General features: G+C 45.2%; 1 protein-coding gene across 1 annotated transcript in view; it reads left to right on the forward strand.

The window, feature by feature from the left end:
* Nucleotides 1–1,215: 1,215 nt before the first annotated feature.
* SSH2 (slingshot protein phosphatase 2) overlaps nucleotides 1,216–24,309 on the forward strand; it is a 90,607-nt gene continuing 67,513 nt past the window's right edge. The window contains exon 1 of the mRNA XM_071448158.1: nucleotides 1,216–1,470. Within this exon, the coding sequence (XP_071304259.1) occupies nucleotides 1,408–1,470 (63 nt within the window). The 5' untranslated portion in view covers nucleotides 1,216–1,407. The remainder of the gene's footprint in view (nucleotides 1,471–24,309) is intronic.

Genomic DNA, 24,309 nt, shown 5'->3' on the forward strand with positions numbered 1-24,309 from the left:
TGTCCTCCATCCCTTATCCTCCATCCTCACCCGTCCACCAGGAGGCAAAATGCTCCATTAGCAAGCCTGACTTCTCCACTGCAGCCCAGCCCAGCTACAGGAGCCTCCCTGATCATTATTTTAACGGGGAATAACCTAAAGAGAGACCATGTGGCTTCTCCAGTTCTTAAATTTACAGGCAAAAAGTGCTGTCAGCCTGAGGAACAGATTGAAGCAGCATCAGCCATGAATGGAATAAGGGATAATAAATGGAATCTATGTGTTGATACACACTTCTGACAGTTTGCTCTGTTTAAAGTTTAGAACAGTTTCTGGTTATCATATGTAATGTTATCATTCGATGCCCAAGAGACAATTCTTGATCCCAGTCACCTCCTTCCCATGAATTTTGTAGATTCTTGATCCAAATTACCTCCTTCTGATGAATTCGGTGGCACCAGGCTGAAACTGCAAAGCAAATGAAGTTTAATAGCACTTGACCCTTTGTTTCAGACCCCCAAACGCCCAACAGTTCTGCATCAGTGAATGTTTGAATGTTTAAGATGTAATCACTAGACTCGGTTTGTGGTGTTTGGGCGTGTTCATTGATGTATGAAGAGGTGTTATATGCTGCTTTCACTATGGAGTGACTATTGCTGCCTAATCCAACGAAAAGCTCCGTTATGTTACCATTAATGCCAACTTTCACCAGGGGTTGCCATACCCACCATCACGGCTCCCGGTGGGATGGGATTCCACAAACCATCACCAGGCAGGAGGCACACTGAGGGCGCCCTGCTGACATAAATTAATAAAAGCCACCTATGAGGCTGAGGGATCCGGGGTGCGCTGCCGAAACCCCTTCAGCAGGCGGGGGAAGAATGACGGGGCACCCCAGCTCCCTCAGGAACGGGATGGGGATGCCGGGGCTCCCCTGCGCATCGCAGCCCCCTCAGGGATTGGGGTGAGGCTGTCGAGCCCCTCCAGCCCATCGCAGCCCTGTCACGGGCCGGGGTGAGGCTGTCGAGCCCCTCCAGCCCATCGCAGCCCTGTCACGGACCGGGGTGAGGATGTCGAGCCCCTCCAGACTACCGCAGCCCCCTCAGGGACCGGGGCTGGGAGCGCCGCGACCCCTCAGGAGCCGCCGGCGCCGCGGGGGTTAACGCGGCACGGCCGCCAGGGGGCGGCGCCGCGCGCGCGCTGACAGTCGGCGCGTGCGCGCTGGCGCCTCATTGTGCCCGGCCGGCCCGGCCCCGCCGCGCCTCAGTCGGCGAGAGGCCGCGGGCGCGCGCGGAGCTGCTGCCGCTGCCGCCCCCTGCGGCCGTCGCCGCCTCGCCACCTCCGCTCCGCTTCGCTCCCTTCCCCTGTCCCCGCCATGGAGTGAGGCCCCCGCCGGACGGCCGGACGGGGGGGCCCCGCCGCGCCTCGATGGCTCTGGTCACGGTGCAGCGCTCGCCTACCCCCAGCGCCACCTCCAGCCCCTGCGCCTCGGTGAGTCCCGGCGGGCACTGAGGGCAGCGCGGCGCTCGGCGGCCGTTGGGGTCCGGCGCGCGGCGCTGCGCATGCGCCGCACCCCCTCCGCCTCACCCCCCGGTGCCGCCGGTGTCCGGGCCCCGGGCCGGGGGCGATGCGGGCCCGCGGTGCCCGGGAACGGGGCTCACACACCCCCGGGCTGTGGCCTGCTGACAGCCGAGGGGACGGGCGGGGGTCCCGGTGCCCCTCAGCAGGCCCGGGCTGGGGCATGGCAGCTCCCTGCCGGCCCTCGTGGTATCGCAGGGTCCCGCTCATGCCCAGCCCCTCTGTGATGGATGCGGCGGCGCGGGTTTATTCTGTGCGCCCGGTTTATTCTGTGTTCATTGTATGCGGTGGGAGAAGCGGGAAGCGTGTGTGGAAGCGACCTGACATGGTTGGGGCTCCGGCCGCGCTCAGCTGATCTCATCTGACAGCACCCTCTGGGTATCCCCAGTGCCCGGCTCTGCCTTTGCGGGTTTTCTGCCCCTTTTTTTAGAACGGTGCATGTAATCTCCATAGGGCTGTGTCAAGCCCAGGAGAGACACAGAAGGGCCAGATTCCAAATCCCTGAGTGAGATGTGCAGCAGGACAGATGTTCCTACATCCCTGCCCTGGGTTGGGCAGGCAGCTTTGAAGGCTTCTGCCTTTCCATGCTCTTTAAGCTTGGGACAGGCTGTTGCTTTGTTTGTTGTTTGTATTTCTCTATTATAAACCCCTGCATGTTAACCCTTTAAGCTGCTACCTACCCCCCATGTGCTGTTTCTGATGCAGTCAAGGATGAGAATGAAAATAGCTTTGCTTTCGCTTCTGTACGCTTAGTTCTAAGTTAGCATTTATCCTTAAAAAACCTCATGCATTATCACACTGCTGTTATGCCTGATTTGCAAATGTTTGGAGGAAGAGAATAGTTGAAATCCCAGTGGCTTCCATCCTCAGTGGGGGGGAATGAAAAAGCCAACTACTCTGAAAATATTTCTTGTTGTGTTAGGTAACCTCTTCTGAAACTAGATCAGCTGCTTGACAGGTCCTGCCTGCCCCAATGGCATTTTAGCTGTCAGAACACTTAGCTCTTTTTTTTCCCCCTCTTTCATTCCCATGTCTCTCCTAAGGTATGTTTACTTAGCAACACAGATTAATTTCACTTATACTTACCTGCTATAAATATTAATGTGCTGCATTACTTCAGAGATTTCTTCCCCCTCTGACTTCTTTACCCTTTCCACTATTTCTTTTCCCATACATTTATAGCATTGAATGCATCTAGTGAGAATAGATAGGTCTCTCTTGGCATCTTCCTTCTTTCTCCCATTTGGATGCATCTTCCTTCTTTCTCCCACTTGGCTGCATAGACCCTCTCTTTGTTAAATATTTTATATATATATGAACAATTAGTTGTATTCTCTAAAGCTTTTCCATCTGCAACAGCCAGGCTGTTTCCCAACCAATTAAATTAAATTGAAATCGTGCTGATATTTGGATACTACTTAGTTGTTAAATATAAAAACAACTCCCTGTGGAGCCTGATAAATCCAGAGGATGCAGCCTTGGGTGTATGTGTCTATATTCTCTTTGTCCCATGACATGATATGGAGGTGTGTTCTGTACCAGAAATAAGTGTGTGGCATATTCCTGGCCTGGTTTTGGGCTTCTTAATTACTTCTGCTTTCTCAGACTCCTCTTGCAGTGTAAAGTGAACTTGATTTTCATCACAATCTTAACTGCTATTGTTTGAACACTTCTGCATTTCCTGTTGCAGCTTCCTAACCACACTTGAGGGCTGGGCTGCCCTTTTAGCCTCTTAGATATCTGGGGTTGTTTCTCCCGCCTTCTGTTAGAGCTTTGTGCTCCTCCTTTGCCACAAACTTCTTGTTTCTTAATCAGAACTTTATCATTTCAGATGATTGCCCTTCCTCAGCTGCTGAGGGTTTGTGAGCAGGGCAGACACATTTTTAGTCCTTAGGAAGGTTTTGGTCCTAAGCCTGCCACACTTGCCATTCTCCTGGATCCCTGTCAACTGCAGCAGCAGGACTTGATTCTTTCAGTTTTCAGTGAAATTGTTTCCACCAATCTGTATAAACTGATGGTAGCTTCCTTTGGCTGTCTCCAGGTTCCCTCTTCAAATGAAAGCTCATCTTGCTCAATAATTTTATCAGTAGGGTGGGGGGTCTATCCTTGCTGTTTCTGAGCAAAGATTATCTGGTGACTGCTGGAACTTAGCTGCTTCAACTTGTGGGCAAGGGAGAGGCATGTGAGTGCGCAAGCATATGGCTATGTCTAATTCTGTTTCCAGGTCACTAAGAATTTTGAGGACAGAAAAGGATTCTCTTTTTAAATTGCTTGATGTCTTTTTGCTTCAGAGATAAACTTCTCAGGCAAGGAGAAAGGGTGAAATTGGTGTCCTCAAACTGGATTTCTTGCATTAAGTGTGCCCTATAAACTGTTATAATTGGCTCTTACAGATTCAGGGGAATAGCTGATCTGAATCACTCCGAAATTGGACGGCTTTTATTTATAGGTTTTTATCTTGTTCTCATTGCCACGGAGCATCTCATGAGCATTCATTTCAGGGCAGTTCATGCAAAGTGTTGATTATACATTTACAGCCCTCTGGTTGCTTGATGACTTGTAAAATTCCTTTAATTGTCTGTCCAGACTTTTGCTGTTTGTTTTGGCCTTTGGTTATGCAGTCACTCTTGAGAAATAAGACTGCAATCTTCAATCCTCCTTACAGCAGAGCAGTTGTCTTCTGATGTCCATGCTAGCAAAAAGTGGTGGCAGACAGGGCCATGCTACAGTAAAGTACAAAGATGCCATGAGGTCCTTGCTGCTAATGCTGATGTATTGTTCAACGCAGTTCTTGGCTGATAATTACCTGTATTGAAAATAATCTGTTGATTCTTGCCTGATAAAGTATTTGTGATGCACAGTTACCAAAAAATTGTATCTGTAATTTCTGGAAAACGCTATTTTCCTTTGTTTATTATATCTCTTTCCTGAGAAGTGAAGAAGCTGGGCAGGCAATCTGGCCCTGGCTGCTCTCACAGTTCACTTGTCTTCCCTACCCTGAGGGACACAATATGCTTTTATTGGAAGGGACCGACTGACCCAAAAAGAGAGGATACACTGGGTATATATTGTTCTAAAATGCACAGTTTGGGAAAAAAATATGCTAAAGCAAATTAAAACCTAAACCATTGGACTTGCCCTCCTTAATCCCAGGAGGACAGCTTGAGCAGGAACTACAGTCCTGGAAATGTGTTTGGGAGTGTCTGTCATGTTGTGCTTGGAAGCTCCTTGCTGGTAGAATGTACAGGAAATGTTTTCCCCACTTCTTTATGGGGAAGCTAAATACAACATTTCTCTACCCCTGGTCCTGTAATTGCTGATAAACAACGTGGTAATTGTGAGTTTACTTAATCACTGATAAGTCCAGTCTATCTCACATAGATCTGGAGGAACTAAAATGTAGCTGGGCCATCAGAAGCTTCTTATGAAATATTTAGTAAAGTTAGGAATGCCTAATATTTAAAGATGCTCTGATCAGTAAAGATTATCTATTGTTTCTTGGTTTTCTCCAGCTGATGCCTTTCAGGCATAGCCAGAGCTCTAAAAACTGAAGGTTTTGGAGGCAGTGGCCCAGAAGAATGAGCTGATTCCTGCTTTAGCCAAACCTTGTAGTGCTCCACAGGTACCTGTTTCCTCTGGTGCCAGCTGTCACCATTTGGGAGATAAAACTGTTTCAGTGAGGTGATCTGTAACTTCCCATCTTTTAAATTTCTACTGAAAGCCCTGTGAGGGAACCAGGAGGCCTCCTCCTCTTGCTGGGTGTGATGCTGCTGTTGTTAAAAGATGATTTCTCTCCAGCTGGACAAGACCAGGCTGTTGGAGCACAGATAATTTTTGTGTGTGTAAATGCATTCATGTGTGATGAGACTCTGCTGTTCCTAAAGCAGTTTGATGGTTAAACTGTGACAGAAGACCTGTCCTCTAAAATATCTGCTCTGCTGCCTCTTATATACACCCTGAGCAGGTTTCCTCTAGGATCTGCATGAAATGCAACGTCCCCTTAGAGGTGAGAACAGTATTGGCAGCTGAGAAGGAGGATGACAGTGGGATTGGAGCCTCACTGAGAACCACAGAGAAACACTCTTAAAACTTGCAGAGTGCATGAAAAAAAATCTTCATTTTAAAAAAGAGATCTAACTCCTTTTGTAGCATATCTCAATGATAGCTTGATTTCAGTTTTCACCTCTTGAATTCCAGTGGCACATAAATTCTTGTGTTTTGAAAAGGAGCTTGTAATTTGAAAATGCAAATAGCTTATGGTGCTGTAATGAGTCATTATCTGACCAGTATTGATTCTTGCTGTTTAAGAAATAAAAATAAGTTGAAAAGGGCAGGGTACAGTAGGATCTACAGTCATTCTGGGAGCCAATGACATGTTTATTTAAGTGGAAAATGCTATTTTGAGCGGAGACTGCCATCCACAAAGCAGTCTGCTGGAAATATTTTAGTGTAAGAGAGCTGCCTTTATGCAGGGGTAATGCCTGAGGATTTCCAGTTACTGGAAAAAATCCTGAAAGATCTAAAGCTGCAACTCTTCTGTCTTGGGAAATGAAAAAAAAAGGAAATAGCCTTTGGGCAGCTTAGCTCAGTGAAGCTGCTCCCTGATCACAGCCTGCAGCTCAGGGTTTCATTCTTCAGTCACAACAAGCCACATCCTCCCAGGGCCAGCTGAAGCAAGGGGGCTCTTTGCAGGCTTTGCAGTCCTCACGTCTGACTCTTGCTGCTGCCATTAGCAAGGAGTACAAATGGAGCTGCTGCTTTGTGAGCAGTGCTGCCTTCATATGAGCTGGCCCTGCCACTTAAGAGCACTTAGGCTGGTCAGCTGCCTGCTCCAGGTGTTCCAGCTGTTTAGTTCAGTCTGAATTAAAGATACCTCCACTCTGTGCCATTGATTTGCATGAGTGTCCTTTTAATTTGATTATTAGGTAGTGACAATGAAGCTCATATCTTTTGCATAAAAGGGGAACCTTGGAAGCAGGAGAAGAAAGAGGTGATACTTATTGGAAGTAGTCAGTGATTTAAACAAGGCACACACTGTTTCTTACCTTTTGGCTGGAAGCTGTTCCTCTGGAGTGCTCTGTTTAAAGGGGTAAAAAAATTATGAGGGCTAAAACCCATTTTTGCATTTCTGAGCTGGGCCATATAAAATTACTGTCAACCCAACCATCTGCAAAATGTCTTATCACAATACTGCAATACTGCACTGTGTGTGCTCGTGTGTTTTAGTCAGCATTTGGGGAGGCTTCTGTATATAGGGGTTTGAATGTGGTAATAGCTTTTTGCCCAAATAGAATTCCTCTGAATATGCATCTTATCAGCGTTGCTCATTGCAGGCTGCTCTGCTCCGTCGCTGTGAGATGAGTCACACCGTTTAACAGCTTGTTGCTTCCATGGTGAGACGCGCCCTTGCCGTGCATGCCAGTGCTCATGGAGCTCCTGGCAAATGCCCTGTGACGTGAACTCCCCATGGCCCCGCTCAGTGGAACGCCCCTGGCACTCGCTGAAACGCCTTGTGCTGCTGTTGGGTGCGCTGCTCCTCCTCCTCTTCCTCCCAGGAGGCTCCTAAACTGAGGCTTCGTGGAAATAATGAAGTTATTGCAATGGTGGGGGCTGTTTCAGGGTGAAATTACTGGGGAACTTAAGGGCACAGTGTAAACTTCTTGTGTTGAAGTAATCAAAGACATTAGAGTATTTCATCTGGGCTGTTTTGAAAGAAGTGTTTTATCAGGGATCACACTGTCCCTGTACTGAGCTCATAGCAGAGCTCAAGAGGTGGCTTTGAGGCTTGAGCTTTCCACTGCTCTGCCAATGGAGAAGCACAGGAGATCTTGGAGAAGTAAATTCCAGAGATGTCTCAGGAGTTGGACTGCAACTTGTAACTGAATTAAATATCAGAAAAGTGAATTTTAATGTGGAAAGCCAGTCCTGTCCAGGGAGCTGTGGCTGTTCTATTCTCATTGGCTGCTACCATGTCCCTTCTGTTTTGATGTACAGAACTATCATATTTAAAATTGCAGCAAGAACTTTTAAGACTTGTTCAACTGGCTTGGTTTAGCTTCAACAGCTGACATCTGAGAATTGTGTACATTAGGATTCTTCAGAAAAAACCCTGAAACAAAACATGTCATGCTTTTCATCTTTTCATTTTACAGGATGATGAGAGGGAGGGATAGAGCATGTGCCTTGCATGTGTAAAGTGCTTTGCTTTCCAAAGGAGAGCTGGCTGGTAGTTAGAGGTAGTCTGACTCTTCTGAGTGGTGCAGGACCAACCCTTTCACTCAGTCCATCTAAAAATGGAGTTTTCCACAGGTCCCTGAAGCTCCTGAATGGACTGCAGAGAGTCAGCTGATGTCTGTGAGCTTCTACTATAGTAGCAGGTATCCTTTGGAGCCTGCTGTTCCATGTAGTTCTGAGTCCTGGAGCATCTTCAGTAGGAAACAGGGTGTCACACTGGAAATTTAGCTCATGAGTTGCTGTGGGGCAGGCAGGGAAGTGACTCAGCTCTCTGACCTACAGACAGGAGCTAAACCTAGGTACAAGAGGAAGTGCTAGGTGATGAGATAAAGGTGTTTCTGGAATAAGGATTGATTCTTTTTTTTGTTCTTCTTTGTTTCTGTTGTCATTCTTTTTTGTTTTCCTTTCCGAAGTCCTCCTCAACAGTTTTAAATAGTTTAAAGGCAAACAGCTCTGGGCATGTTCTTCAGAGATGTTGTAACCACTGCATTTAAATACAGTGCTTTGAGATGTGGTAGGAAACAGCTAGGTGATGTATTGTCTTCCTGAGTGAGTGAAGTGCAAACCTTGAAATGACAGCCTCCCCTTTGCCCTTTAACATTGCAGAATGGTTAACAGCTATTTAATTCACACTTTAACCAATTTTTTTTTTAATGTAACATCTAGTGAGTTTGATTACTGCGAGTTTGCTCTGGTTTTTTTTCAGCGGAGTTTTGCTTACATGGGGGAGCAAGCTTGTGAATTGAAAAAGTGAAGTGAAACAGGACAACTTAGACCTTTTTGTTCTTTGTGGTGTTTCTTCCTCCTTGGTAGTATTTTGGTTCAGCAGCAGTTATTAGAATGTGAAAGCCTGAATTCCACCTCTTAATGAATCCTGAGACAGTGGCTACCCCTGTAGTGTGGATCGAGTTTAATATTCATAAACTTGTCAGTACAGTTGCAGATGGGAATCAAATATTAATATATTATCTCTTGCTTTTAGTGTTTGCCTGCCACTGCATCCCTCAGCACTGGGCTGTGTGGCTGCCTTGGTGCTGGGAGGGAATTGTCCTTCAGTGCAGCTTCTGCTCTGCTCCTGCATCTCAAATTAGAGATTATCAGGGAAAACCAATATGAGCAGAGCACGTTCCCCTTCCCAAAAGCTGCCCATAGTTGTAGGATACTTCAAGGCAAGGGAGGTATTACTAGTTAACATTTATAGTATGACTGGAATAGAGTTTGCACAGTCTCAGTGGGTGAAGTGAATATTTTTCACAGAGACTTTACAGATCCCTGGTTTCATCTTGTGCATCATGCTGCAAAGATAACAACTGTGCCACACGCTTCTGCAACCCACACTTCTGGTCCTTGAAGTGGAATTTTTCTCCTTTACACATAAACCAGAAACTGCTCTGGTGGGGAGGAAGCTCTGTTTAACTTAGATCTGTTCATGTTGACCATACATGGCTGAGGCAGTTATTTTGGGGCAGTTTCTATCTGCTTCTCATATGACTGAGGAAGTTCAAGCTTGACTTTGCCTTGAGGAGAAGGGAAAAGTTTGGGAACTTTTTTTTTTTTAGTATTTGAGGAGAAGATGGCATGAGCCAAAATAAATTTTTAAGCTTGAGCACTTGCTCGTGTCTTGGTCCTGAATTTGAGAAGTGCCCCATTTAAAAAGTAAAGTAATAAAAAACCCAACAAAACCAAAACTAAACAGCCCCCTCCTTGCAAACAGCCCCACAAACCCCAACCCAAAATTACTCAGCTTCTTTAAAATCTAAACTTGCAAGTTTGATTTTAGGACAAGTGAGCACAGAATGCCTTGAGCCGAAGGGAGTACAAGACAGAGACAGCTTGAGGTGAGAAGCAGTCTGTGTCAGAATTTCATTTGCTTGCTGAGAAGTGGGACATCCTGGACATACTCCACCCTCCTTAAACTTCACTTTGGTGGTGAGCATTCTCTGCATGTGCTGTGGGAGATGCTGAAGAACCCTGAAGGGTGAGAGATACCAGCAGGGTTTGGGTGCACAGTCTCTTCTGGGGGCAGATGGGGAGTGATTTCCTGGCTGAGTGCTGATGGTTTGTCTGACGTGCAGCCTTGCTCTTTGTGGCTTGGCACAGGTTCAGTGCTCTGTGTGGTGTGGAAGCACACTGTGTAAAACGTGAGAATTTCCTGCTGTGATAAGGAACCAACAGTTCTTCCAACAGGTGCAGTCTTTAGCTGCAGTCCTGGAGATGTAACAAAAATGTTTCTGTCATGGGCCTTCAGGATTGTCAATCTCAAACTGAGTCTGGCCTGAACAATTCAGAAGGCAGGGCTTTGTTTTTGCTTGCACTGCTAGGATAAGAGAATTAGGAGGGGAAGCTGTGTTCAAGAATCTCTAATCCATGATGGTGACTGTGACTGAAATGAATAATCTTATTTTAAAGGGTGCTCTAAACCACTAAAGCTTTATAAATATTAATTTTGTTCATTTGTTTCCTAATAAAAGGCTTTTATTCATGAAATCGCTGTTTATTTATTAACCTGACAAACTAATAGCAAGCTCTCTTCTTTCAGTGTATGCATGTGCCATATCACAATTCTGCTTGTCACCGTAATAAGAACTTCATTCATCTGCCTTAAAATGTCATTGATAACAACCTGGCAGTGGCCCAGCTTGGAGCAAGTTAACTACAAAAGGCTGCATTGTAAACCTTTCTGAGAGTACATGCTACATTAAGTCTAAAATTAAAAAAAAAAAGAGAGAAAGAGAAATGTGCAGGCTGGTCCCAGTGTCATACAACTGCCAAATAGCTTCAAACCTCTGGAAAAAAATGGAATTCTGTATGGAGGAATTCTGGCTGAGATGGGTTAGTTTGGAATGAAGGATGCATTCTGCTCACTTTGAAATCTTTGGGGTACACTGAATTTATAAGCCTCATCTTAAAATGAGAGGGAATGCTTTGCTGAACCACAAGCAGCTAAATGAGAGCTTGGGCATGTAAGGATCTTGTTATTTCCTTTAGTCTTGTCTTTCTGTGACCAGGATAAAAGCTGCAATCTGAAAATAGTCACATGCCTCTGGAGTTAACTGCTAGGAATACCGAGAGTTTGTCTTGGTTATAGAAACCTTCCCTGACCCCATCTGCAGCCTGGGCACCAAAGATGTTTATCCTCCCATAAGTTCACAGTGTGCAAGGAGGGTCTGTCACATGCTGAAGTTCAAATATCTGAGTCTGCCAGCTCCTCTGGAGGGTCCTGAGCTGCTCCTTGCCCTGCAGTCCTGTGGATGGGGCTTCACATTCACGGAGGCTTAGGCCTTCCTGCCTTTGACTCTCCTGTTCTTAAAACTATTACAAATTAAATTAGTAGCCTGGGTGAGGGTGAACTGATCTGTCCATGCGGAGTTTGTGAACTTTATGGACAAAAGTTTCCAGGGATCTTTAAAATGGGTCATGTCCTGTGCTGCGTGTGAGGGCAGTGGGATTTGGTACAGCCCCTGACTGGCCTAGGCAGTCTCACTGAACAATTTAACAGCTGAGTTGACTGTGAAGCTTTAACACATCTTCATCCAAGGTCTTCTGGGAGCGCTCTAAGCATGCATTAAACACCATGGTTCTCATGCTACACCCCAGACATGGCAAAAGCTCAGGCAGTGTAGGGAAGGGCTTGCTCACAACTGGTGGGTTTAGAGTTGGGTTTCTTAACTGGAACAAGGACTGCAAGAGTCTTTAAGAACTAAAAACCCAAACCCTGCAATTTCATGCTGCTTCACTTCTGTGGTTTTTGTTTTGTCTCTTTCTTAAGTATAGTGTATGGACAGCGCCATGGGTTAGGGAACACTTGAGCTTCATCTTCAGAGACTTTTCGTATGTAGCCCTCTGCTGAAGTCAATGGGTGTGGAGGTAAGCGGTGCTTCCTGACAACATCACTGCCACCCACTCTGCAGCCTGATGCACACAGCACTCCTTGTATTTGAGCATTGTTTTTCTCCAAAAAAGTCGCATGCAGTTGCACAATAAAGACACGGCTTATTTGTGTAATGCAAATCTGTTCCTGCTTGTTGGTACAAAGTGCAAGCAGCGAGCATCAAAGTGCGGAGACTTCACAGATCCTGCATGAACACTTGCCACTGAACTGCAGTGACATCCTGCATTATGTCAGAATAAAGGATGACATCACAGTTGGTCTGTGAGTGAATGGGATTTGAACTCAGGGTTGAATGTTGCTGCCTGGAGCATTTGTGCTGCTGATGCTCAACACCCTTTGCTCTGCTACTGTTTGTTTGTTTATGTATTTTTACAGCTGTTGAGTTTAGTTTCTCAAAGGTTAATTATTTTATCAGGAGCCAGTCAGAATGAGAGTTTCCTGTTTCCTTGTCTTTCTGTTGATTTCCTTTCCTGTTGAAACACAACTTTCTCTGTTGGAACAACTCAGTTGCTGCGCTCTTCAGTTTCCGTCTGGTGGTTTGAAGTGTCTGAAATGGTCTGATATTCTCACAGAGCTATTGACAGTGGGGTCTGGTGACTAAATTGTTGTGATAAAACAAAAATTCATTGGTTGATGCTGTTGAAATCCGCTGACTTTTCTATGCTCCTAATAGAAGGCTTTAAAATATCCAGCTGCAGACTGATCCTCTCCAAGCATGTGACACTGACATCAGTCCTAGAAGTGAGGCGTTGAACTGCCTCCAAAAATGAGCTCATCGGGTAATATTCAATGCACTGATTTAGCAAAATATTAATTAATTTGATTACATGATCACCTGTACATACTGTTTGAAAGATGGGAATTCTTTCCAATTTTAGTTGCCACTGTTCTAGATACCAGAGTTACAAAGGTCCTGTTGATAAGACACCGTGCTCCTACTGTATGCTGGGACCTGGGCTTGGCAGAGCCTATCTCTGATTGCCACTAATTTGCTCTAACACTTCGCAGCTTCTTGACTTTTCTTCTCCCTGCATCCCTCCCAATAAACTGCAGGGAATAAGACAAGATTCTATTGTCAAGCCATTCATCCCAGCCACTCATAAAACTTGCTTAATTTTCTTGTGGCTCCCTTGACTTTTTTAAATGGCTGTGTGAAAACACAGCCCTGTGCTTTCCCAGAAGTTTGGGTAGTGGTCCATCTTCATCTTGACCTGCCTGATGCCAAAGCTGAGTGACCATAATGAGATTAAACCCTGGCAGAACAACCCTGGAGGCTTCCTCCCCTGCTGCAGCTTGAGGTCAGCAGCAGTAGCTGAGACTTCCTCTTACAGCCCACACAAAGGGCATGGATTCGGGCAACGCTGGACTCATGATGACCCCAAATACTTGCCTATTATGTTATAAACTTGAAGAAATTTTGTATTTTCCTTTAATTACAGTAGCAGCACATTCTAGATGCAACTGTCCAAGCACATCAACATGTATCTGATTATTTATTTGAAACATGGGCATAAGAGAAACAGTTTGTTAGAAGGGTTCATGTGCATTTGTGCAGAAACAGTTTTGTCTTCCTCCCTCCACCCAGTATTTTCTGCCTGTTACTGCACATTGCAGGATTGTTAGTTTTGGATTCTGTTTCCCTCTGAATACAAGTCTTTATGGAGCTGCCCATAATGTTGCTCTTTTTTTTCAAGAAACACTGCTGCTAGCTTAAGACAGAGGAAGATGCTGTGTGTTACAGGGCTGTAAACGATGCCTGAATTGCAAACTGTTGTGCAACTGAAGAATGGTATTGTGCAAAACAGAGTGGAAAAACGGCTGCTGGTGAGTACAGAGAGTTGAGGCAACGAGAAGCCCTACTTAGAGAGCAAGAGGAGAAGCTGGGCTTGAAGAACAAGCAGTAGAAAACAAGATAGGAAGGCTCCGTTCCTGCAAGAGTAAATGATCCCTTAGAGCAGCCAAGGAGGCTGTTTGATGTGAACTCTGTGCAAAGTTCAGTGGAGAGTGTGCTCCAATGTCCCAGGCGATGCTGCTTCTTCCTCCTTCTTGTTTACAAGACGCTGGCATGATTTCAGAATCAACTACTAAAACATCCTTGGTGGGAGAAGAATTGGGATGACAAAATACTTCTTTGCATCTCAAAAGTTATTGCTTCAGCAGTAACTGTTGAAGCTGGCTGAGTGGCTGCTGCCTGGTTTTGGTTAATGTCCGGAATTGTGCTGGTGGGAAGTGAGTCCTGGGGTGGGACTGTGCAGTCCCCGTCGTGCCTCAGCACAGTTCCACAGTTCTCAGCATACTTCAGATGCTGCCTCTGCAAAATGATGAAATAAACTTCCTCTTTTCCCAGTAAAATGCCTGTGGTACACCCATCATGGAGTTGTTTTTGTCCATCCTTATTTAACAATAACAAGGGTTGTGCAGAAAACATGCAGGGCATGGAAATGGAGAGCTGAGCCCCATCTATCCTCTGCTGCTGAAGGGTGGGAGGAGGTAGGGAAGCATGGAAAAGAGGAAAACAGCTTTGCCTGTGCCTGTTTTGATACTGAAGAGCTCTTCCCAGTGATCTGAGAAGGGGGTGGGGAGAGAACCAGATGCTCTTAGGAAGTTCATACCATTGTTAATAATGTAATTCACAGATGGTGGTGAAGGCCTTGAAGAGGCTTTCATGCAGTACTTACGCTCTGTAACAGATCATCTCATAAGGGCTCACAAATAGAGATGACTTAATCCCAAGGATGAGTCTACAGTGATCTGTTTGATGGTAGGCCTGCAGATCACTGCAACCTTTTTAAACAGTTAAGAGCCTTCAGGATCCCTGGATGCTGAGCACTAGAATTGGACCAATCCCTAATTAAATTGTCAGGATAAAGTGTTCGTGTAGCTTTGAGACTTTTACATTGAAAATGGTTCTTGTAATTAAAAAACAAGTTCCTTTGTCCTGGTGCAGAAATCAATGCAGGTAAAGCACGAACATCAGTTTGTACAATGACAGCTTGTTAAGAGGCTGTTCTGCTTTTATTTCCATTTGTCTGCTTGGAGCTGGAAGCAGAGCTTGTGTGTGTTCTGAATAGCTGTCAATACTTTGTGACAGCTAAGGAGGATTGTGCCTTGCATGTCCTCCTGTTGAAAAAGAAGTCACTCATACCTACCAGCTTTACAGCAAATGAACAGGCTGCTGGTTTTCAGACATGTAGAGTCAGGAAAGATTTAGCTCAAGTGCTTGCAATAAAATTCAATATTTGTATGTTTGTGAGAGGGTTATTGATAAGATCTTCACTGGCTGCTGGTCAGCTTTTGCTGTAAGCTGTGTAACTACAAGTATTTATCAGGGACTTGTAAGCAATACTGGCTTGCATGTGTAGCACTAGAAATCAAAAGTTTCAAATAACATGAGAACTGATCTTGGCTTTGTTGTTTGTTGCTGTCTTTTCAAGTGCAGCTTCTCCTTCTCTAAGAGACATTCCCATTGTGGCTTTTATTATTATTAACTTCTTCAAGTTTAAATTGAGTTTAGTAAATTGACTTCTTGTGATGTTTGTCATGTGATGGTTTATGAGCTCTCAAGAATGTGCTCCTGTGACTTAGCCATGTATTTGCCTGTACCAATGCAGGCCATATCATGTGTTCTTGTTGGTCTTGCATTTTGAGCTAAGTAGTGGAGGGGGTTGGGAGAAAAAAAAAAAAAAAAGATGGGGGGGAACTAATTCAGGGCTAAGCTACCAGAAATTCTCAGACTGCTTAATTTGTGACCTTGTTCCCTAGTTAAATGCAACCCAGGATTTTCTGCCTCTTCCATAGTTTCACAGAAGTGTTTTCTGCATTAAAAGCTGAGTTTTTCTCTTACTACCCTTGTTAAAAACCAGGAAAACCCAATTCTTTGGTAAAAGAAATACCTTGACATCTTGGGAGAAAAGATTTTTTTAATCCTTGATGGGTGGGTGCCTTAACTGAGAAAGTTAGAAACTGTCTTTCTGATCCACATTTTTTGCATATATCAACTGTGGCATCTGTAAAGCAATATCTTTATTACTGCAGTAAAATGAACAAAGTTGAAATGACTGCATCTGTGCCAAGAATTTTTGGTTTCTCCACGATGGCCAAAGTTTTGGAGCATTAAAAGTGCTATCAGTGAGTCTCCAGCTCCTTGTCCCACTGCCTGCCTGTGATGTCTGTGTCCAGTGGAAGCAGAGCCCTCCCAGGACTGAGGGCTCACAAGGTTTGTTTTAGGTTTGTTTTAAGAAGCACTTTCCAGCATTGGGCATCCTGTTTATTTTGCTGACATCATGTAATGCTGGTTTTCATTTATACACACACACACACACATACACATACATTTATGTATATATGCTGCTACTGCTGTTGAGTCCTCTGCATTTCCCCCTCTGCATTTGTGTAAATCATGTTTCAGCAGAGCTGTACCTTATACAGTTCCCATACTATGAGGGTTTTTTGTAGTTTTTATGTCTGCGTGGGCTAAGCATTTCTTTAGATTTGAATCCAACATCAAAGTAACATTGGTTTAATACAATGTTTTTATATCACCTTTTTTCCACCAAGTTGGATTTTATTTTCAGCTCTGACTCTCTCATTTTTGCTGCATAATTTGAGACTTTTTGCTTGCTCTTCACATTATTTAAAAAAAAAAAAAACCAACCCACACACAAAACTCTGTTTTCCTTAGCTCATACAGTATTTCCACTTGGCTCAGAAGATGTGGATTTGTGAGCTGAGGGAATCCTTGTTTGGCTGGTCACCCAAGCTTTCTTCAAGAGTATTAGAAGGATCTACAGCTTAAGTTCATCAGAGGGATGACCCGCTCTGGTTTTAATGAGATTTATTATGCCTGTACCTGTTGGATTCTGTGGTTCTGATCTTCAAAATGATCTGAATAAACCTGTTAGTGAAAGCAAAACCTTTGACAGAAAATTGACTCTACTCAATCTGCCCCATGTTAAGATTATTGATTTTTGGAATTAAAATAATGTCCGCTGTGGCATTGGCAAGGAACTTCTGTGAGATGTTTGGCAAAATGCTTGTATCCATGCCTCCCTTCTCAACTCCTCCAGTCCCCCTCCTCAGAAAACCACACTGATCAAACCCTGATATCACAGTCCAGGCTTGGAGAGGGTGGAAGAAACAAATCTGGATGTGGGAGTTGATGGATGATTGTGTGTGGATGTTATGGATACAGCTGCATTCCTAACACATGCAGGAGAGATTGGGAGGGGTCGGTCTTGGCCAAACATAAATGTGTGTTCTCCCTAAAACTGCCTTTGTTTTTCATGAAAGCTCAACAGCATTTAGTGATTTGAGTTTTGTTAGCTTAAAGAACCTGAGAGTTCTCTGTTTACTCCAAAATGAGTTTCTGTGAACTTTCAGCTTGTCAAATATCTGTGGTCCCCCAGGGCCTGGAAGGGGATCCAGAGGGACTGGAGAGAGGTATAGATGTGCACTGGTTATGGTTGAGTGAAGGCAGCCCTGGGGAGCAACACGAGCAGGGAAAGTGGTGTCTGGAATGAGAGTATCTGGGTCAGCCTCCTCCGGAGCTGCAGGACACGTGAGATGCTGCTCTAGTCTGGTTTAACTTCTTTCAGTGTGGTGACTTCCACGGGGGTTCAGCACAGCTCTGGAAGATGCAGGTTGACAGGCCTGCAGCAGAGGTGGCCAGTGAACACAGAGATTTGACTTGTTCCATCAAGATTTGGCAAACCTGATGACTGGGTGATCTCTGGAGCCATGGAGAGGAATGTGGCCTGTCAATAACAGAACTCATCAACTTTCCTGTGCTGGCACTGGGATTTTGGACATGCAGCACTCAAGTCTGAGACAAATGCATTGCTGGGTGTAACGCCTTTCCTTTTTTTTATTTGTACCTATTAATGGAAGCAGAGAGCATAATGTAATCTTAAAATAGCTCCTCTGTGAATGCAGAAACATTCCACTTCTGACTAATTGGCCATTCAGAATGAGCATTTAAATATGCACCAGAGACTGAGCGGCAGCTTTCCACATCCGCGTGAATGGAGCTGGAGACGTGCTGCACTGCTGAGCTGTGCAGGCTCCTTGCTTTGTCCTCCTACCCCACACTCCTCACTCGGTGTGACTGCTCTGCCCTGGGAGGCAGAATGCACGCCCTGCTTGCTGTCCCTTTGGTTAGGCAGCAAGCTGAGGGGGCTGTTCATTTTCTCTGCTCTTGAGACTGAGGATCTTGGAAGCACTAGGCTGATAAACAGTCCTCAAAACCAGATTTCTCTTTCTCTTGGTTGTGAATGACCAGGAACACAAAGAGCTTATGGTCTGAGTCCTGGCTCCAGTGCATGCCTTGGAGGGCTTGGCATGCACCAGGGAGCCCATGTGCAGTGTTTTGACTCTGGCAGGCAGGGCCTGCTGCCCCAGAGCATCTGGCCCAGCTTCACAATGGGAGTAAGACACAGATACACGTGGGGGCTGTGGGGGCAGGATCCACTGACCTAAAACCAGGATGTCACTGACCTAAAACCTGTCCCAGCTTAAGGACTTCTCTTGCACACCCACTTGCTGCCTGCCCAGAGGATGGTGCCATGTTACTCAGGGCTCTCTCCCAGGGTAGACAAGTGCCATTGGAAGTGGGTAGGGTCTCACCTGTCAGAAAAGGGCACACTTTCATTCACCCACTTGTCCTGGCTTTCTCTGCACTCTAGGAGTCAAATCCTCTGTGCCCTCACTGGGTGTGTTTTGTTTATTGCTGGGTCAGACTGTTTATGTTTTGTGTGTAGTGAGACCGTCCTCATGGTCTGCATGTGCTGGGCTGTGTATGGCACTGGCCTCTCCTGGCAGGCTGAGGGTGAGGGCTGGCTCCCTGTCCTAGTGCTGCTTTCACTCTCCTGACCACGGGCTCAGTGCCAAGGGAGCTGCCTGCGCCAGACCAGCCAGGCAGAGTCTACAGAGGTGATTTTCTTTCGCTGATCTGTGTTGCTTTTCCAAATCCCATATGGCCTATATGGCTGTAATTGTAGCTCATTTAGAGCTGACCTCAAAGGCAAGTTCTCCTTTCCTCCCAAAAAGGAGAGGTTTTCACATAAGGGCTTACTCTGGTTTAAGGCTGCTTTATCTTAGTATAACATAAACCTGTTTCTAGTTATCTTAAGGCAGAAAGCAACTAGAGGATTTGGATCAGACTGGATGATTGATTCCTGCTGATTTAAGCAATCCATAAGGAGTGCCTTTTGCCCTTACCTAGCTAATCTTGATTTCCTTTTCTGGCATAGGCAGCAACAAGAACTTTACGCTGTCTTTTGCAGTGGGACAGAGTTCTGGGAAGTGCCATACTCTGAGCATTGGCTTCTGCAGCTCTGCTCTTCAGGTGGTTATTTATGCAAGGCACTAGCCAAAGGGAAAGGAGAGTTTTAACTGGATTAACCTCAAGAAGAGAGTGTGGGGATTTAGGGATTAAGGAACCAAAAGCAGCCAGCAATCAGTGACTTAAAATCTGTGGTAAGGAGAGCCAGTCTCTATAGACAGGGAATACAGTCCTTTCTTACCTGCACAGCATTGAGATTGGCAGTGTTTTTACCTTTGAGATCTTGGAGAGGATGGTCTGAAGGATGTGGGGTTTGTGTAAGATGTTTTCTCTGAAGACTTTTGTATTGATGGGAAATTGTTTACAACTGGCAACTCTTAAAGAAAAAAAAAATGGTAAAGGACTGAGTGTTCAGATGAGATCTCAAACCTGGCACTGGGAAGGTTTGTTGGTGGCTCGCTCCAATATAATGAGAACATCTGGTTTCCATAGACTTGTAACTCTTGTAGCTTCATGCACACCCCTTTTACACCTTCTACCCTTGCCTTTAAAGTGTTTCTGTTGTCCCATATATATTTTTTTTCCACTGATGCTGTTATGTATCCCCTGCAGGGAAAATCCTGCTAGATTACCGGATTGATAGAAAGATTTGGAGGCGTGGGGGAGATCAACAAAAACCTGTTACTAAGGAGACACGAGTTTTAGCATTGAGTCTCTAATGGCCAGTCTGCCGAAGGGGAAACAGATGGCACAAAGGAGGCTGGGATTATACAGACAAGTACCACAGGACTGCAAATCTGATACATCCATTGAACTTCCTGGGGTCAGGCAAATCCAGCCTTGTGCCAAGACTAATGTGGTTCCTTTGCCTTTGGCACCGTTTGTGTCCTTCTGTTAAAGGCTGTTCTGGATAGTGGGCTTCTGCCTCAAACATTCCTGCCCCAGGGAACAGCGAGGTTTGGCACAGAGTGAGGGCAGGTGGCTGTATGGAAGTGTGTCCCTTTGACAGGTCAAGCTGTACCTGCTGCCAGTGGTTCTCCCTTCCTGAGAGGGGGAAATAACCAAACATGACCCTGCATTCTGCTTGAGTACAGCTTTTCTCCTGTTACTGATGCACTTGTGTAGAAAAGTGACTTCTCTCCTGGAAGAATGGGAGGATTGATGGTGGCCACAGTCGCTCCTGGCTTTTGACGCAGCCTGGCCTTTATTACAATATAATGTTTCGCAGAGGCTTGAATTTCAAGAGTGATGCTCCCAGCTGTGTGCTGCTTGCTGGGCTCCTGCTTCCCCGGCTCCTGCCTGCTCCGGAGAGACGTGACACGGCACTGCTGCTCTAGACAGAGCAGTGGGTAAATAAGCAAAGGCAGAATTCATCCTGGCTGAGGAGAAACAGTGCTGGAGTCGCTTTTGCAAGAGGCTAATTAACATCTGGTTTTGTATTTAACTTTCAGGCTGGCTCTAGAGAATGTTGCAGTAAACAGGACACTGATTCGTTAATAGTGGGAGAGTGCTAAATGACTACAGTGCTAGAATTAATAGCTTGACAGCATATCCTCTTCTCTTCTCTCCTCCCACAGCAATTTGGACTGATACCCAAATAAACAATAACAAATAGATTTTTGGAGGAGCTGGCTGGGAGAAATAACAAAAGTCAAGGGGCACTCGTTATGCAACATTGTTCTGCTAGTATTTGACTCATCCAGAAAACCCTGTTCTACTCCCTAGCTTCATTTTCCTTTTTCTTTTTTTTTTTCTTCAGTCTCTGTTGAGGAGGTGTTATATTTGCTGCCTTTTGGTCCCTCAGAAACTCCCTATACCCTTGGATCTCCAGTTGCTGTAGGCATAGAGTGCTGGAAGAGTGTAGGCAGAACCCTACTGCAGAGAAATAGCGTGTGAGAGCCTCTAAACCAGCTTGGGTCAGGCAAGAAAATTGCTCTGGCTTTAGTTCCAGCCACATGAGACTAATACCTGGGTGTATTTTGTGAAGAAGTGAGGGAATCTGAGTAGTTTATAAGTGTTATGTCCCAGTTGTAGCAGCAGTAGTCCCCTGGCAGAAGTGGGGCAGCTGGGAGGCTGCTGTGCGCCCCGGGGATGGCGGATGTGAACAAGGAGTACGCTCTGTACCTTGTGATTCTCTCTGCAGTGTCTTGCCAGGGAATATCTCCAGGCGTTCCTTTCCCTCTGCTCTCCACAGACTCTGCTTTGTGTCCTGCATGCACAGAAAGCTGTCCCAGCAATTCCTTTTGAAGTTTTGCCTGAAACACTCGGGGATTTTTCCTTACCCAAACGGAGGCTAGAGGTGAAGGGACTTTGCTGCCATTTCCTGTTCTGATCTAGAGTCTAAACTCCTGCTGTTAAAGCTCTACCAGCCACTTCTGTTCTAGATATGTCACTGCAATAGAGCAGAGCCTCCCCGGCTGTGCTCCTGCTTGAATCCAGGGTTATGCAATAGCAGCCTGTGAGTGCCAACGCAGATGCTGCTGCATCCAGACACGCTGTACAATGTAGTTGCTTGGATACTCCTTTTTTTTGTTATTTTTCTCACAAGTGCTAGGTAACAATTTGCAACTCATAATTATAACGTTGAACACAGATTCAGGTTAAGCAATGTAAAGAATTAGAAATATTAATGATTTCCTCCCTGCTTTTTAAAGGTTGAGCATTGTGGAATTTGCAAAGATTGAGTGTTGCTCTGTTCTCTTTTCAGAGTCTTTATTTCATCTTCGTAAGTGTTAAATAACTTCCCCCTTTGAGAATATCTTTCATCCAGAAAATCATATCTTAATTATTGATGCAATATGCCAAGATCCCTGAGTGGCCTGGCTGCTGGTGCTTTTATTTTGGGTAGGTCACGAAGATTTCTGCGCTGCTCCTAATTCTCTGTGTTGTGTGTTCCTTACGTCAAGAGGAGATTTGACAGGGACTTGCAGGGATTGGATCTCAGAGGAGCTGAGTGGGTGAGAGTCTCCTGTAGCGTTCTGGCAGGGAGAAGGATGCCTTTGTGTTACAGGCAGCCCCTGGGCTCTGCGGGCTGCTGTGGGGTGAGGGTGCAGCTGAAACACGTCTCAGGGATGGCTGCGTGTGCTTCAGCCTGTGGAATTTGAGGCAAGCTGTCAAAATGAAAAAACTCTGCCTGGTTATGCTGCTGCTGACCAGGAATTAGATTTTTAACAAGAAGGCTGTGCTGGCACAGCTTCATTTTATGGACACATCTATGACATAAGTAGAAGTGGTATCCAAATAGCTCTATTCTTGTTCCATTATAGGAATAATATATTTCATGTATGTTGCAGGTGGATCAGCATTGCTTTAGTGACCCTACTGTACATTCTGGAAGAGTCAAAGCTCTGGAGTTACAACTTGATCAGAGCCCTAGAATAACTCCCTGATTTTTAATTGAGATAACTCCCGCAGGGATACAAATGAGCGTGCACCAAGGTAAACTAGATGCTAACAGGAAGATGGCTGATTGCAAGACAAAGACCCTTCCCTTTGCCGTGTACCTCCCTTCCTTCCACCCTCCTCCTCCTAAAATAGCCTTTCAGCATGAGTGAAAACCAAATATTTTCCTCTCTTAAAAACACTTTTAAATGCTTGTTTGTGTCAATGGGAAAGTAATTTAACCCAGAAGCTGGTGGTGTGCCTCTGCCGTGTCTGATCTATGTCCTTATTCCTTGTAATGCTTTCCTGTTGCTCATGGATGGTAAAAGAGTGTCAGCTGCAGTTCCAGGTCTCCAACTTCCCTGCATATGGCTCATTAGCCAATTTGCTTTTCAGGCTCCTTCAATCTTGTTTAATTCTAGCTGCCACGTTTTTAATGCAGCAGTTGAGGAGAGTCTCTGTCTCCCTCCAGCTGGAAACAGGCCCAGCTTCTGAGGTGAAGGTGTCAACCCCGTGGGTGAGGAGGTGCATGGCCAGGGCTGCTCTGGGAGCTCTGGAGGGCCTTGGGAGGTTGAGTAAGGTCTGTGTTTTAACAGGCAGTGACTGGAGAGGGTCTGAGGTGTGAATGTCCATCGTGTTTAATTGCAGAGGGACAATTTCGTGCAGGTGAATGTGTCAGCCTGCAGGAGTGGTTAATGAACGGCTGCTCGTTGTGGTGACCTGTGGAGCTGGGATTTCATTTTAATCACAGACTGTTGGCTGGGTAGAAGCCCTGCCCTGGGATTCACCAGTGTACACATGCATATCTTTGACTTGGTCTTAGTCAAACCTTGACATCAGCGACAGTTTCCAGTATGAAAAGTGGAGTTCCAGTGCCTGTGTTTTACAGCCACTGAGTCTTCTCACACTTGGCCCATTACCATGAGCATTTGTTACTGTTCCAGGGAAACAAATGCTCCTAGATTCTAAGATTTCCAGATTACAATGTCACTAGCTTTGCCTAAAAGAAGATTAAGCAGGTACCTTTAGGGTTCTGGTAGGCATTAAATCCAGCAAAGCATCATAATTACATTAAATACCTGTCTTTTCTGTCATACTTGGAGGGTGCTGAAGGGCCTTCTGAAAGTCAGGGGGAAGGTCTATTCAAGGAGACCATAGATCTGCTGGGTTTTTTTCCTTAGTGTCTGTAAGTGGCTAGAAATTATGTACTACTACACAGTTTTAGAGAGAAAAATTATATTAATACATGTTTGATGTAGGGATATTTAAAGTGAATATATATCTGCAATGTATGGGGATTTTTTCGTTCCCCTTAGGTGGGTCTCTGATTAAGGCAAAAGCTGTTATACTCCTCATCAGGCAGGCTGATTTCACTGCAGAAATTCAGTTGACAGTAATCTGCTTTTTAATCTTTTCTTGTGGTGTAGTGTAGCAGGCTGTGTCACACTGTATTTCTCATCCTAACTCTTGTTGTACCAGTTGAAGGCTTGTAATTTTTGTCTTGAAGTGTCTGAGTTTTAGTTCTGCAGTTTTTAGTGAGTGCTAATCTAAACAAGGTTTGCATAAATCTCTTTGCTCCAGCGGGAAGATGAAAGCTTTGATAAGGAACTTGTTTTTTTCTCTCTCCCAAGCTGGAGCACAATGTCTTTGACCTAAATATACCAATTACTGACATAGCAAAGTGATACAGAAAACAATCTAGAAGGAATGCCAACCTCTGAATAAACACTTGGCTGCAGAAAGCTACTGCTTATGTGGAGCCTCAAATCCAGAAGACATGTGAGGAGGAAAACAGCATTCATTCAAAACATTTCATGCAAATGGTGAGGGGTGAGAGAGCAATGGCTGGAGAAATGCTTCTTTATCCCTTATCCCTATGGCTCAGGAGAGGTAAAAGCTCTATGCAAAACACAGTGCAGTTCTCCCCTTTCTCGTTTGTGGCCTGGTTTGCTCAGCTTTTTGAAGA

This window comes from Agelaius tricolor, unplaced genomic scaffold (assembly GCF_023055355.1).
Source record: "Agelaius tricolor isolate 1412-34295 unplaced genomic scaffold, bAgeTri1.0.p SCAF_25, whole genome shotgun sequence".
In the NCBI taxonomy this organism is placed as follows: domain Eukaryota; kingdom Metazoa; phylum Chordata; class Aves; order Passeriformes; family Icteridae; genus Agelaius; species Agelaius tricolor.